Consider the following 12437-nt stretch of genomic DNA (forward strand, 5'->3'; position numbering starts at 1 on the left):
ATCCCTTTCTCTCCCAGGGTTTTCTCTCCCCCAAATCTTAAGGAAAGTCATCAGTTGGATTCTATATAATGATGGGCTATGAGTCTCTTCCTCCTGTCTTCCTGCTCCACTTATAGGTGAATTCTAAGCTACACTGTCCACACCTGTTGGACTAACACTGTTTGAGACGGCTTCACTCCAGCTTATACACAAAGCAACCCCTTTCCTTTCCCCCTCCTCACTGTTTGTTCCCCAGGGGCCTGGTTCATTAGGGAGCCAGAAAGCTGTTGGGTGTTTTCTTACCCCTCCTTGGGCACAGAAGTTGCTCCAGGAGGCATGAGTGGGCGTTGGGAAGGAGGGGAGGTAGATGGGAATTCATTGCATATAAAAAAGTGCCCTAAGCCACAAAGAACATTGGTCCCCTGAAGTGGCTCTTGCCACCTCCCAGTCCCTCCACAATCACCCCCTAACCTTGGATTGTGGCAGGGCCGGGTTTTGTAAGTATGGCTACCAAGTTTTTCTAGACCAAAAAAAAAATTATTGAACTTCCCCCCCCCACTAAAAATTCACCAATACAGTCCTTATTTTCAGCAGGTATCATCATTTCCATATAGTTTATAAACAGGATATAAGATGTACAGTTTGATAAATGAAGGGGGAAGACCTGTGCATTTATATATATAGAAAGAGAGAGAGTATATATATATAAGTGAACAGTTAGGAAGCCCCACCTTCTTCAAGAGCCTCCTTTCTCCCAGGGAAGTTCTAAATTCCGGCCTCTCACAATCTTTCCTTTGGTTGGTGGCTCCTCAGGAGCCCAGCAATCAAGCGCTTAATAGGCCAGCATTGCCTGAGACATAGGAATGTGAGAGGCCAGAGCCTGGGGAACCGAAGGGGGTCCAAAGATCATACGTTTGAGGGTCTTCAGCTGTGTCCGTGAGGATCCTCATTTCTCTTAGAGCTGTCTTGCAACATCCCAGAAACGGGGGTCTTTCAAACCCCTTTAAAATGAACAGGATTTTGTAGAGAACACAGCTCCTGTCTGTGTTTGTCCAGTTTTTGCTAATGAAGGATTAGCTTGTGTCCTTTTTTTTTTTTTTAATTTTGTTTTTATCTCCTCACTTGGGTTGGCAGTTTCAGTGGGTGCTCAGACAGGACCATTGGTGACAGCTGGGTTGATAATGCCTCTAATCCCCTTCCACCGGCGGGTGCTGTACAGTTTGGGCTTGATAATCCACCAGGCCATGGGCAGAGACCGGCCAAAGCCTCCGCCATCCTTTCCCTGGGACCAGCAAATCCTCCATGTAGAAAAAAAGAAAAAAGAAATTCTGTTCCTTTGTAGATAGGTGGCAGTGCCCTGCGCCAACTGCTCTCCCAAGCTATCAGCGGAGGGTGACCGCCAGCACCAGGATCCACGCCAGGAGGGAGGCCCTGAGAGCACTGCCCCTGGAGGCCTGCTGCACCCCACTGGGAGAGAGGATGGGGGTCCTCCGGGCGCACTTGCCCTTCTTTTTGGGACGTGCCGTGGGCATCATGTCAAAGCTGAACTTGTGGTGATAGTCGGGCACATAGTCCTGGATCTCGTGGCCATTTTTCCGGGCCCCACCAGTCCCCGGTTTGGAGATCTGGTTCCGATTCCTATAGTTGGTACAGTTCTTTCCGGGCTTCCTGGAGCCTAGGCGAGAGCCGGGCTGGTGGCTGTGGAGGCTGTTCTGGGAGCCCTTCTCCTTGGGACCGCCGTGGGGAGGGTGGTGCTCCTTGCGGGCCGCCCGGTCGGTGGTGGTAAGGGTGTGAGATTTGAGCTGGTGCAGAGACTCAGCCCCGGTACAGTTCCTGAAGTCCTGGGCTTGGAGCAGCTTCAGGTCCCGGCCCTGCATCGTCTCGGGGGAAGCGCAGGGCACGCTGGAGCTGGAGCCCCGGAACCTTCGCAGCCATTCCCACAGGGACCGGGACCGGCAGCCACAGTCCCAGGGGTTGCCGTTGAGCCGGAGAAACTCCAGGGCCCCCAGGTAGGTGAGGCAGTCCCCCTGCAGCTCGGAGAGACTGTTATTGAAAAGGAAGAGGGTGGTGAGTCTCTGCAGGTCGTGGAAGGCCCGATGTTGCACCAGCTGCAGTTGGTTCTCATGAAGGAGCAGACGGTCCAGGTTGACCAGTCCCCGGAAGGTGTTCTGGGTGAGTTTCCAGAGTTTATTGCCATGGAGGAACAAGTGACTGAGGTTGACAAGGTCCACGAACACGTCATCCTGGAGAAACTCAATGTGATTGTCCTGTAGGTAGAGATACTGGAGGTTGTGGAGCCCGCCGAAGATGCCGGCTGGAAGGGAGCTGAGCCCGCACTTGTACAGGTAGAGGGCATGCAGTCTGGCCAGGCCCTGGAAGGTCTCTGGGGCCAAGGTCCGCAGGTGGCGGTTGTCCCCCAGGTCCAGTTCCTCCAAGTGCACGAAGCCTTTGAAGGTGTCGGGGTCGATGAAGGTGATGTTGTTGGAATAGATCCAGAGGGTGACCATGGAGGGGCTGAAGTGGCCCGGGAGAAGGAAGCCGATCTGGTTATTCTGCAGGAAGATGCGCTCGCTGTCCTCGGGGATGCCCTCGGGGATGGTGGCAAAGTTGTGAGCCTGGCAGCTGACCGTCATGGGCGCCGGGTAGCACACACAGTCCACTGGGCAACAGATGCCCACCTGCAGCTCCAGACCACAAAGCACCAGGAACAAGTTCACATAGTGACCTGTGCAGAGAGAGGAGAGCTAGGTCAGGGGGCTCTGGAGAGGGCCGGGAAGTATGGGGAGAGGAGAGGGCCTGAGCATCCTCCCTGAGAACCTTCCCCCCCCCCCCCCCCCCCCCCCCCCCCCCCCCCCCCCGCCCCAAGCACTGGCTCAGATTACCTAGCACACACCGGTCCATTTTCAGTTCAATAGGCCCAGCCTTCCCTTGTCTGCATGCCCAGAGCGCCTGACTGGGGCAGGGGCAGAGATCTGAGGTAGAAGGGAATGTGCAGGTCAAATGGGTTGGAGTGAGTGTGAGAGAAATGATTTGGTCACATGCCCACCCCAAGGTGAAATGGGGAGGGCACAGGGGAACTACCACCCAGCCCAAGGTTCTGTGTGTTAGAGGTCCAGCCGTCTAGCCTTTGGCCTTGGGCGGGGGTGGATGTCACAGGCCAGTAGAATCTAAGAGTGGAAGAAAGTTTAGGAATCGTGCAATCTGACACCAACATCTCCCGTTGTTGCTGGTGTGGGGAGGGAAGGGATGGCACCAACTCCGAAGAGCCTACACAGAGAACTTATCCTTTAATTATTCCCCTCTTCCTCCCCACCCGCCCACCCAAGGCCTTTGCGTGGGGCCCTTTGTGATTGGGGAGAAGCAGGTCATAGTCTCAGCCACAGGCCGGGTGGGGTTGGAGCAGAGCAGAGGCCTTGGAGATGGAGAAATAGGCCCAGGCCGTTGGAGAAGAAGCTGCTGGGCCAGCTTCCTCTGCTTGGCAGGAGGTCTTCATCCCTATCGCCAGGCCCTGGGCTCGCCCTTGGTCATAAATATCTCAGGGGAAGAATGTCAAAGGACCAGAAAATATCACGGGAGACCTTTCCTGGAACACCAGTCCCAGACTAATGGCTGAAATGGAGGGCATTTACCGCTAGCAGGGATAGATGGTGGCTGACCCTCCCCTGTCTCCCCTACTCTCCCTTGCCTGCCCCCCTCCCTGCCCACTTTCCCCTCACCAACATGGCCTTTGTTTTCCCTTCTTACACCATCCCATGTTCCCCCACCCAGCAGTCCCAGCCCGGCGCTCCATTTCCCCCATGCTCAGCCTCCTCTCCGGTCCTGACTGCGGTGAGCACTTGCCCCTGTCCAGAGCACTTCCTCTGTAGCTCTTTCTCTAATTGGGCATTAATTAGGCATTCGTTAATGGATCCTTAAAATAATTTATTTTCGGATGTGTCCAGCCTGTGGTCCGATAATAGCCCGGCGCTCATTATTAGACCAGCCTCATTACAAATGTTCATCATTACCTGCTACTTTCCAGGGTGGATCGGCGGTTATTGTAAGTGGAGGATCTCCTCCCATTGCATTATTAATGAAGGAGCCCTCTTTCTCTCCACAGAATTTCCTCGTTAGGCAGCATCAGGGAGAAGGGGCGGATGGCAGGACCTTTGTCTCGTCTCTTCCACCCCCACCCTGGCACAAATAATAACAACAGCAGCAGCTCACACTGGTCAAGGGGTGCAAAAGCCTTTCTGTCAGCAGCCTGGGGAGGCAGGAAGGATGGTCTATCCATCTCCATTTCAGAGATGGGAACTGATGAGAACCCCTTGCCCAGGGTTTATTCTGTCCTTGTAGCCGGGCTGTGTCAGGACTTAAACTCTTCCCTGACTGGTGTCCATGCACCGCTCTCTATCCACCACTCATCTTGACTTATCATGAGACAAATACCATGACCGGATCTGGGTCCAGACCCGACATTTCATCGGTGTTGATGAAATTCCAGTATGGAAACCCCTCCCCCAATGCAGACTGGCAATCCATCTGTACCCTCCTAATCCTATAGAGTGGCCCTGTGCACCAAGAGGATTTTTAGATTGTCCAGGCCCCACATTCCAAATGAACTGGCTATTCTCCCTCCATAGAGCTGCCCCCAGGACTGGAGGGCTCTCCCCCCCCTCCACATTTTGGGATCCCTAAGCCCCCTTCAAGGCTCAAATTCTGCCCCCTGAAGGGTGGAGATTCTAGTGTTCTCTCCCAAAACTGCTTCATTTATTTCTGCTCTGGGTCTGTTTTGTATCTGAGGGGGTGAAGAACTGGCCTTGGAACCAGGAAAACTTTGTGCAAGTCCAGGGTCAGACACAGACTGACTGTGAAAGCTGGGCCTCTCTTAGTCCTCAGAACAGGCACTAACCTGCATTGGTGGAGGGAGTTTCCTCACCTGGGAGGTGTTTCCATCAATGAACAGGTCCATCCCTTTATGTATATGTGTTGGTTCCACTGGAGACTGTAGTTTCTGTCTTGTCTCTCCAGTGCCTACCACGCTTCTGGGAATTTTTTTGGTGTCTAATAAATGTTGAATGAATGAATGAATGAATGAATGAATGAATGAATGAATGAATGAATGCCTTGAGTACAGGTCTTCCTGACTCCAAATCAAGCTCTCTGTACCTACCCCACACTGCCTCCCGCGAAGTTTTATGACATTTAAAATATGGCACACACTGAAACAGGGAACGCCCACTCCCGAGCAAGTCAGCACCTTCTCAGAGGCAAGTTAAGCATCTTGGAGTTGCCTGGGGAGACTGAGAGGTGCTCGGGGTTACAGTCAGTTTGGATCAGAAGCAGGACCGGAACACAGATCCCCCTGGTTGGGGGAAGTGGGGCCTTTATCAAAAGTCGCCATTAACATCTTCCCTCCTCCAGGGGATTCACTGGGGTAGGCTGCCCCTTTGCTTGTGCCTGAGGATACTATGCATAGCCTAAATTGGGGAGGAGGGTGTGGGGGGAAGGAGACACTCTCAAAAAAAGAGCCATCTCCCTCCCTCCCCATGCCCCCAACCCTGTGTCCAAGGGACAGACAGAGCTGGGGAGTTGAGTCCCTGAGACATGCTTGGAAGCCCCCAAAGGAAATTCTCCCTGGTGTCCCTCCCACTTCTGAAAGTGGCCCACCCATTCTCCTCAAGTGGAAAGTGTTGGGTGAGTGAGGGTGAGGAGTGCCCCCCAACCTTCCTTTCACTTCCTAGGCTCTCCACCAGGCACCATGATCTCCCTAGAGAGGAGCAGACCCCCCCCACACACCTCCCAAGGTGGAGGGTAAGGGTAGAGCTTTGTTGCTCTCTCTCCTCCTTCCCTTCCCTCCATCCTTCCATCCATCTTCCCTCTCTCTATCCATCCTTCCTTCTTTCCCTCCCTCCTTCCCTTCTTCCCCCTTCCCTCCCCCTCCCTCCTGCCCTCCTTCCCTCCCTCCCCCTTCCCTCCCTCCTTCCCCCCTTTCCTCCCCTCTCCCTCCTTCCCGCCCCCTCCCTCCTGCCCTCCTTCCCTCCCTCCTTCCCCCCTTCCCTCCCCTCTCCCTCCTGTCCTCCCTCCCTCCTTCCCTCCTTCCCCCTTCCCTCCCCCCTCCCTCCTGCCCTCCCCCTTCCCTCCCTTCTCCCTCCTGCCCTCCTTCCCCCCCTTCCCTCTCCCTCCCTCCTTCCCTCTCCTGCCCAGCCCTGCCGGCTCCAGGCCCTGCCCTCCGCTGCGGGCCTCTCTGCTCCCGCTGCCGCCCCCCTCGTTTGCTGCAAACGGGCTCGTAAATAAGTGACAGCTCCCAGCTGTTGGGAGTTACGGGCTCCCGGAGAGTGACAGCTGCTTCCCGTGCCCCTCCCCCCCCCCCCCCCCCCCCCCCCCCCCCCCCCGCCATCCCCCGCTCCCGCCCGCCTGAACGTTTCCAGCCCATAAAAATCATCGCAGATCATTGGCTTTGTGCATAATCGGGTTAAGGCGGCCACCTCGCCGCTTTGGAAAGCTGGGGGGCTACGAACCTGGGCCTGGGCCCCAGGGCCCCTCGCTGCCCTGGCCTTTCTGGGGGCAGCCAGGCAGGGGGCAGGGCGGGGGGATGGGGAGGGAAGAAATCTAGTTGAGGGGGGAACAGGCAGGGCTGCTTCTGCCGCCCCCCTCCATTTCCTTTGAGCTAGGAAGAGCCTTAGAGATCATTTCATCCCAACCCCTCATTCTGCAACTGAGGAAACAGGCCCAGAGAGGGCCTGTGGTTTATCAAAGCTCACACAGCAATTTTGTGGCAGAGCTAGGGATTGGCAGAGAGACAGAGAGAGAGAGCTTGGCAAATCACAAAGCAGTCAAGATTTGAATCCATACCGCTCCAAATCCTTCTGGGACGCAGCTGAAAGTGAGTTTCAAGGTCATCTATTCCAAGCACTGAATAAACCTAAATCCCCTTCACAAGATCTCCCCATGACTTGTCCCCCATGGCCTTTGCTTGGAGACCTCCGATAATAGGCAGCTAATTACACCTCCAGGCAGTCTATCCAGAGTCTGGGACAGCTCAGAGAAGGAGGAAATGTTCGCATAGCTCAAGCCTCCTTCACAGGCAGACGGAGCATGAAACAAGCACCTCCTGTATGGAGAACACGGTGCTGGGGAGAGAGAAAGATTAGAGGAGAATGGAGTCTCTGCCCTCTTCTGGTTCGCAGTCTAATGAACTCAGGGTCCATTAGGGCTGGAAAGACCTCAGAGATGGCGAAGCCCTCCTCTCCAACCCCTTCCACAGCAGCCTCCTTCCCAACACCACAGCTCTGCCTTTGTTCATGGATGGGGTTTGTCATCCTCATCACTCATCATCCCTGTAACTTTCTGGACCCAAGTCACTTCCCTGGTCACTACTGTTTCCTCCATTGAAATGTCAGCTTCTGAAGGGCAGGAGTTGGTTTCAATGTTATATTTGTCTGTCCAGTGTTTGGTGTATGTGAACACTTAATAAATGCTTTTTCTAGCACTGGCCCTGAAGTCAGGAGGACCTGAGTTCAAATCCGGCCTCAGACACTTAACACTTACTAGCTGTGTGACCCTGGGCAAGTCACTTAACCCCAATTGCCTCACCAAAAAAAAAAAGCTTTTTTTCTTTCTTTCTTTCTTTCTTTCTTTCTTTCTTTCTTTCTTTCTTTCTTTCTTTCTTTCTTTCTTTCTTTCATTCTTTCATTCATCCATCTGTACAATCAAAACTCTTATAGAACAATTAACAAGCATTTGAGTACTTACTATGTGCTAAAGCACAGTGGACAAAAAATGCCCCAACAGTCCCTGTCCTAGGTGATGTAGCTGGATAGAGCGCTGGAAGTTCAAATCTGACCTCAGATACTAACTAGCTGTGTGACCCTGGGAAAGTCACTTAACCATGTTTGCCTCAGTCTCCTCATCTGTAAAATGAGCTGTAGGAAAAAAAAAATTGTGAACCTCTCCAGTATCTCTGCCAAAAACATTCCACATGTGAACAACAAAACCTTTTATAAAATGCTTTGCAAGCCTTAGAGTTTGGAAGCTTTTTTTTTTTAAGCTACTAACCTCTTGAGATGGAGCATGACAATCATCCCCATTTTGCAAAGGAGGGAACTGAGACTCAGAGAGGTGAATGACCCACCCGGGGTCAGACAGCTGGTCATCTGGAGCCATGTATACTTGTAGCTTCCAATCCAGGACAATTTCCTGGGATCCGAGGTTTTACCTTTCCTTTATTTATCCAAATGGATGTGGTAAATGGCTGGTTTGACTGGGTCGCTCAAGTAGTTCCAGTGGTTCCCAATTGCCTCTATGCCTGTGTCTGGCATTTAAAGCCCTTCACAATTTGGCTCTGGCATATCCTTCCAAGAGAATTTACATATTACTCTTCCTCCTACACTCAATCTTTCAGCCAAATGGGCCTACCTACTGTTCCCTGCACAGAACACTCCTTCCCCGGTCAGCGTGTCTTTGCATTGGCTGTGGCCCCATTTTCTCCTTCTTCCAACCTCCAGACCTGGTGTAGGCTCAGCATCGAGGGCCACTGCTTCCAAGAGGCCCAGTTGAATGTCCCTCCCCAAAGTATTTCTCTTGAATACCTAAGTGGTGAATGTACTTACCCATGAGTACCTGAATTGCCCCTGTGGTAGGAACAATGCCCTCCAGGGTGGGTCTCTGCCTTGTAGGTTGGGGAAATCTTTATTTTTCCCTCCCTCCCTAAAAGGCAAGGGAGCCTAACCTAAGATTTCAGTGGTCCAGGGTGCTAAGGCTCAGCATCCCAGTTGCCAAAGGACATCACAGGCAAGCCTGAGAGGAGTCAGAACTTCCTTAGACTCTGGAGGGTTTTATTCCTCCCATGGAAGTCACCAGACCCTGCCCAGCTGATCTGAGCAATAGGGAGAAAAGAATGACCCTTATCCACCCAAACCAGGTCATTCTTGTGTTAACTGTTAAGGGGACTACAAGCATCCCATTTCATTGCAATCTTAAGCCTATATGATCTGACTGGCCTGGGTCAGGTCTGGCCTACGATAACCCAGGAATAATGATGGTGGTGGTGGTGATGGTGGTGATTACTAGTATTTATTAAGCACGTTTAGGCTCGCAAAGCACCATACAAATATAACAATCCTGTGAGGAAGGTGCTATTATCCCCATTTTATGGATGAGGAAAGAGGTAAATAGAGGTTAAGTGACTTGCCCAGGGTCACACAGTTAGTGCCTCAGGTAGGATTTGAACTCAGGTTTTCCTGACTCCAAGTCAAAATCCAGCACAATGCCAGACACATTAAATAAAAGTAATTTAATAAATGTTTTACTGAATCAACAGGGATTTGGAATCAGCAAGATCCAGCCCCATCTTGTTATGCTTCGCTTTGTTTTTTGAGTCTGTTTCCTCTTAATGTTCCTTAAAACAGGCATCACAGGATCACAGATGGAGAGGTGAGAGCTGGTCTAACCCTCTCATTTCACAGTGAAGGAATCTGAGGTCTAGGGAAGCGAAATGATCAGGCCCCCTGGGGACAGGTAGCTGAGCTGAGATTCGAACCCAGGTCCTCAGACTCCAGATCCAGGCCTGGAACAATGGCGTCTAATGATGTGAGGCTTCAGTGAGATGATGCGGACACAGAGCTTGGTGGACTTTCTAGCTCTCAATAAACACCAGTTATTATTAGGAACAGCCCAAGCTCACAATCTCTTGGCACAGCCTCCCTTCCTGAGCTCAGGGTCACCTCCATTGCTCGGGAAGAGGAAGTGTCTCTCTGTCTCTGTCTCGCTCTTCTCTCACTGTGTGTCTGTTTTTCTTCTTTCTCTGTCACTCTGTGTTTCTGTCTCTGTCTCTTCCCTGTCTTTCTGTCCCTCTGTCTCTCAGTCTCTTTGTCTCTGTCTCTGTCTCTCTCTCTCTCTCTCTCTCTCACACACACACACACACACACACACACACACACGGATAATATGAACGAGGACCAAGAGAAAGGCCCAAAGGAGACAGCTAGAGCAAGGAGGGGGAGTGGGAATGCCGGGTTCTGAGAGAGCACTTCTTGGGGCTGGGGGCTGGGGGAGGGACAGCTGCATGGAAAAGCCTCTTGTAGAAGGAGCAAAGTGGAGGAGGGGAAGGAGAGAGCATTCCTGGTAGGGGCAACCTACACAAAGGCATGGAGGTGGAAGAATGAAGGCAAGCAGGCCAGCTTGGCCCACCCAAGGTCATACAGCTAGTTTAGTCATCAGGACAATGCACAAAGGCCTCCCTTCTCTCTGTCCTCAAAGTGTAAGGATGGGCTGGTATTTGACTAGGGCCTTGAAGAGCACAGTGAATGGGAGGAGGGTGTGTGTTCTAGGTGGAGGGAAGGACCTGAGGAAATGAGAAGAATGGCCAATAGTCTTGTCCTCTCAGGGAAAATATGGAGGAGATTCCTGTATGAGGCTGGGGAGTGGCCCAGATATCCTCTGAAGTCCATCATAGCACAGAGTCTGCGATTCTGTAGCTTTGTCAGCTCCTTCATCGTGGATCATAGAAACAGGGCTGGGAGGACCTCAGAGGCCATCTAAAGCACCCCCTCATTTTACAGGGAAGGAAACTGAGGCCCAGAGAGGTGATGACCCTTGCCCAGGGTCAGGGAGACCAAATATAACATTCCCCTGAATTCCTGTCTATATAAAGACTTCGCTGGCTGAAACCATGGGGGATGAGTCACCCCCACCTGACTCCTTCAACAAGACCCATAGCCAGAGGGGATCATGGGATCCTGTATTCAGAACAGGAGGGGTCCTGAGAGGTTATCTAGTGCATTTTACAGATAAGGAAACTGAGGCCCAGACAGAGCCCCCAAGTGACTTGCCCACAGTCCCACAGGCAGAGCTGGGATTGGAAAACCCATCTTCGGACCCCAAAGCCAATGGGATTTGTTTCCACAGTGGCTGAGCTACCCTGGGCCAGGGTCAGCAGCCACTGGGGCTTGTATGCCCACTTTAAAGTACACAATTGTCCACATCGTTCGTTTTTTGTTTTTTGTTTTGTTTTGTTTTGTTTTGGCAGGGCAATGAGGGTTAAGTGACTTGCCCAGGGTCACACAGCTAGTAAGTGTCAAGTGTCTGAGGCCAGATTTGAACTCGGGTCCTCCTGAATCCAAGGCCAGTGCTTTATCCACTGTTCCACCTAGCTGCCCTGTCCCCATCTTTCAATAGAAATAAATAGGCCACAGTGGAGAGAACTCTGGGTTTGGAGTCAGTGGAGATGGGTTCGAATTCCCCCTCTGCCTCTTACTGCCAAGTGACCTTGGGGAACTTCTTTCTCCACGTGAGGCTTTAGTTTCTTCATCCGTAAAATAAAGGGGTTGGACCTGAAGACCTCTGAGGTCTCGGCCAGCTTTAAATCCTTCAATAAACAGACGAGCTGGGGCTGTGTTGACCTGTCTGATTAGCGTGCAAACATTTCACCTGTTTTAAATCACTAACCTTGGAGAGGAGAGCTTTCACGCTTCCCCCTCCACTGCCCAAAGCAAAGAGTCCTCCCTCCCACAACGTGGCCCACGTGGACCTCCTCCCCTTGTCGCCCCAGTTTAGCAAGTAGCATCTCCCCCTGAATCTCCTCTAGAACTTGCCTGGCTATTTCTTAGCTCCTCCTGCCCTGATCTCAGCTGGATCCCTGCCCAGAATCACCTTGCGCACCAAGGTGGTGGGTGGGCCTACCTGATGCCCCCCTTGCACCCAGATGGAGAGATGTAGAGATAGATGGATGGATGGATGGATGGATGGATGGATGGATGGATGGATGGATGGATGGATGGATGGATGGGTGGATGGATGGATGGATGGATGGAGGGATGGAGGAAGGGATGGAGGGATGGATGGATAGAGGGATGGATGGGTGGGTGGGTAGGTGAGTGGGTGGATGGGTAGGTATGTAGAGAGATGAATAGATAAATGGATGGATAAATTAGATAGAGACAGACAAATAGACAGTTGGATAGATATACAGACAGACAGAGGAAAGACACTGAGATAGAGATAGAGATATGGACAGTTAGAGGTAGAGACAGACAGATAGATGGATAGATAGATTCTAATGGGCAAAGATGATAGGGAATACTTGGACCTATCTGTGCACTGGAACAAGTGCCTTCAAGAGACTATTTGTTGGGGGCAGCTAAGGGGTGCAGTGGATAAAAGTGCCTGTCCTGGATTCAGGAGGACCTGAATTCAAATCCAGCCTCAGACACTTGACACTTACTAGCTGTGTGACCCTGGGCAAGTCACTTAACCCTCACTGCCCTGCAAAAAAAAAGAAAAGAAAAAAAGAGACTGTTGTTCAGTTGTCTTTCAGTCATGTCCAACTCTCTATGACCCTATTTGGGGTTTTCTGTAAAGAGGGTTAAGTGACTTACCCAGAGTCACACAACTAGTGAGTGTCTGAGGTTAGATTTGAACTCAGGTCTTCCTGACTCCAGGCCTTGTGCTCTATCTACTGCTCCACCAAGCCGAACCCA

The 12437-nt window shown here is 51.9% G+C and overlaps 1 protein-coding gene across 1 annotated transcript in view; it reads right to left on the reverse strand.

The window, feature by feature from the left end:
• Positions 1–498: 498 nt before the first annotated feature.
• The window catches only part of RTN4RL1 (reticulon 4 receptor like 1), a 134072-nt gene continuing 122133 nt past the window's right edge, over positions 499–12437 (reverse strand). Inside the window, exon 2 of the mRNA XM_043963005.1 lies at positions 499–2704. Coding sequence (XP_043818940.1) covers positions 1362–2704 — 1343 coding nt within the window. The 3' untranslated portion in view covers positions 499–1361. The remainder of the gene's footprint in view (positions 2705–12437) is intronic.

The sequence above is a fragment of the Dromiciops gliroides genome, chromosome 4 (assembly GCF_019393635.1).
Source record: "Dromiciops gliroides isolate mDroGli1 chromosome 4, mDroGli1.pri, whole genome shotgun sequence".
NCBI lineage: Eukaryota > Metazoa > Chordata > Mammalia > Microbiotheria > Microbiotheriidae > Dromiciops > Dromiciops gliroides.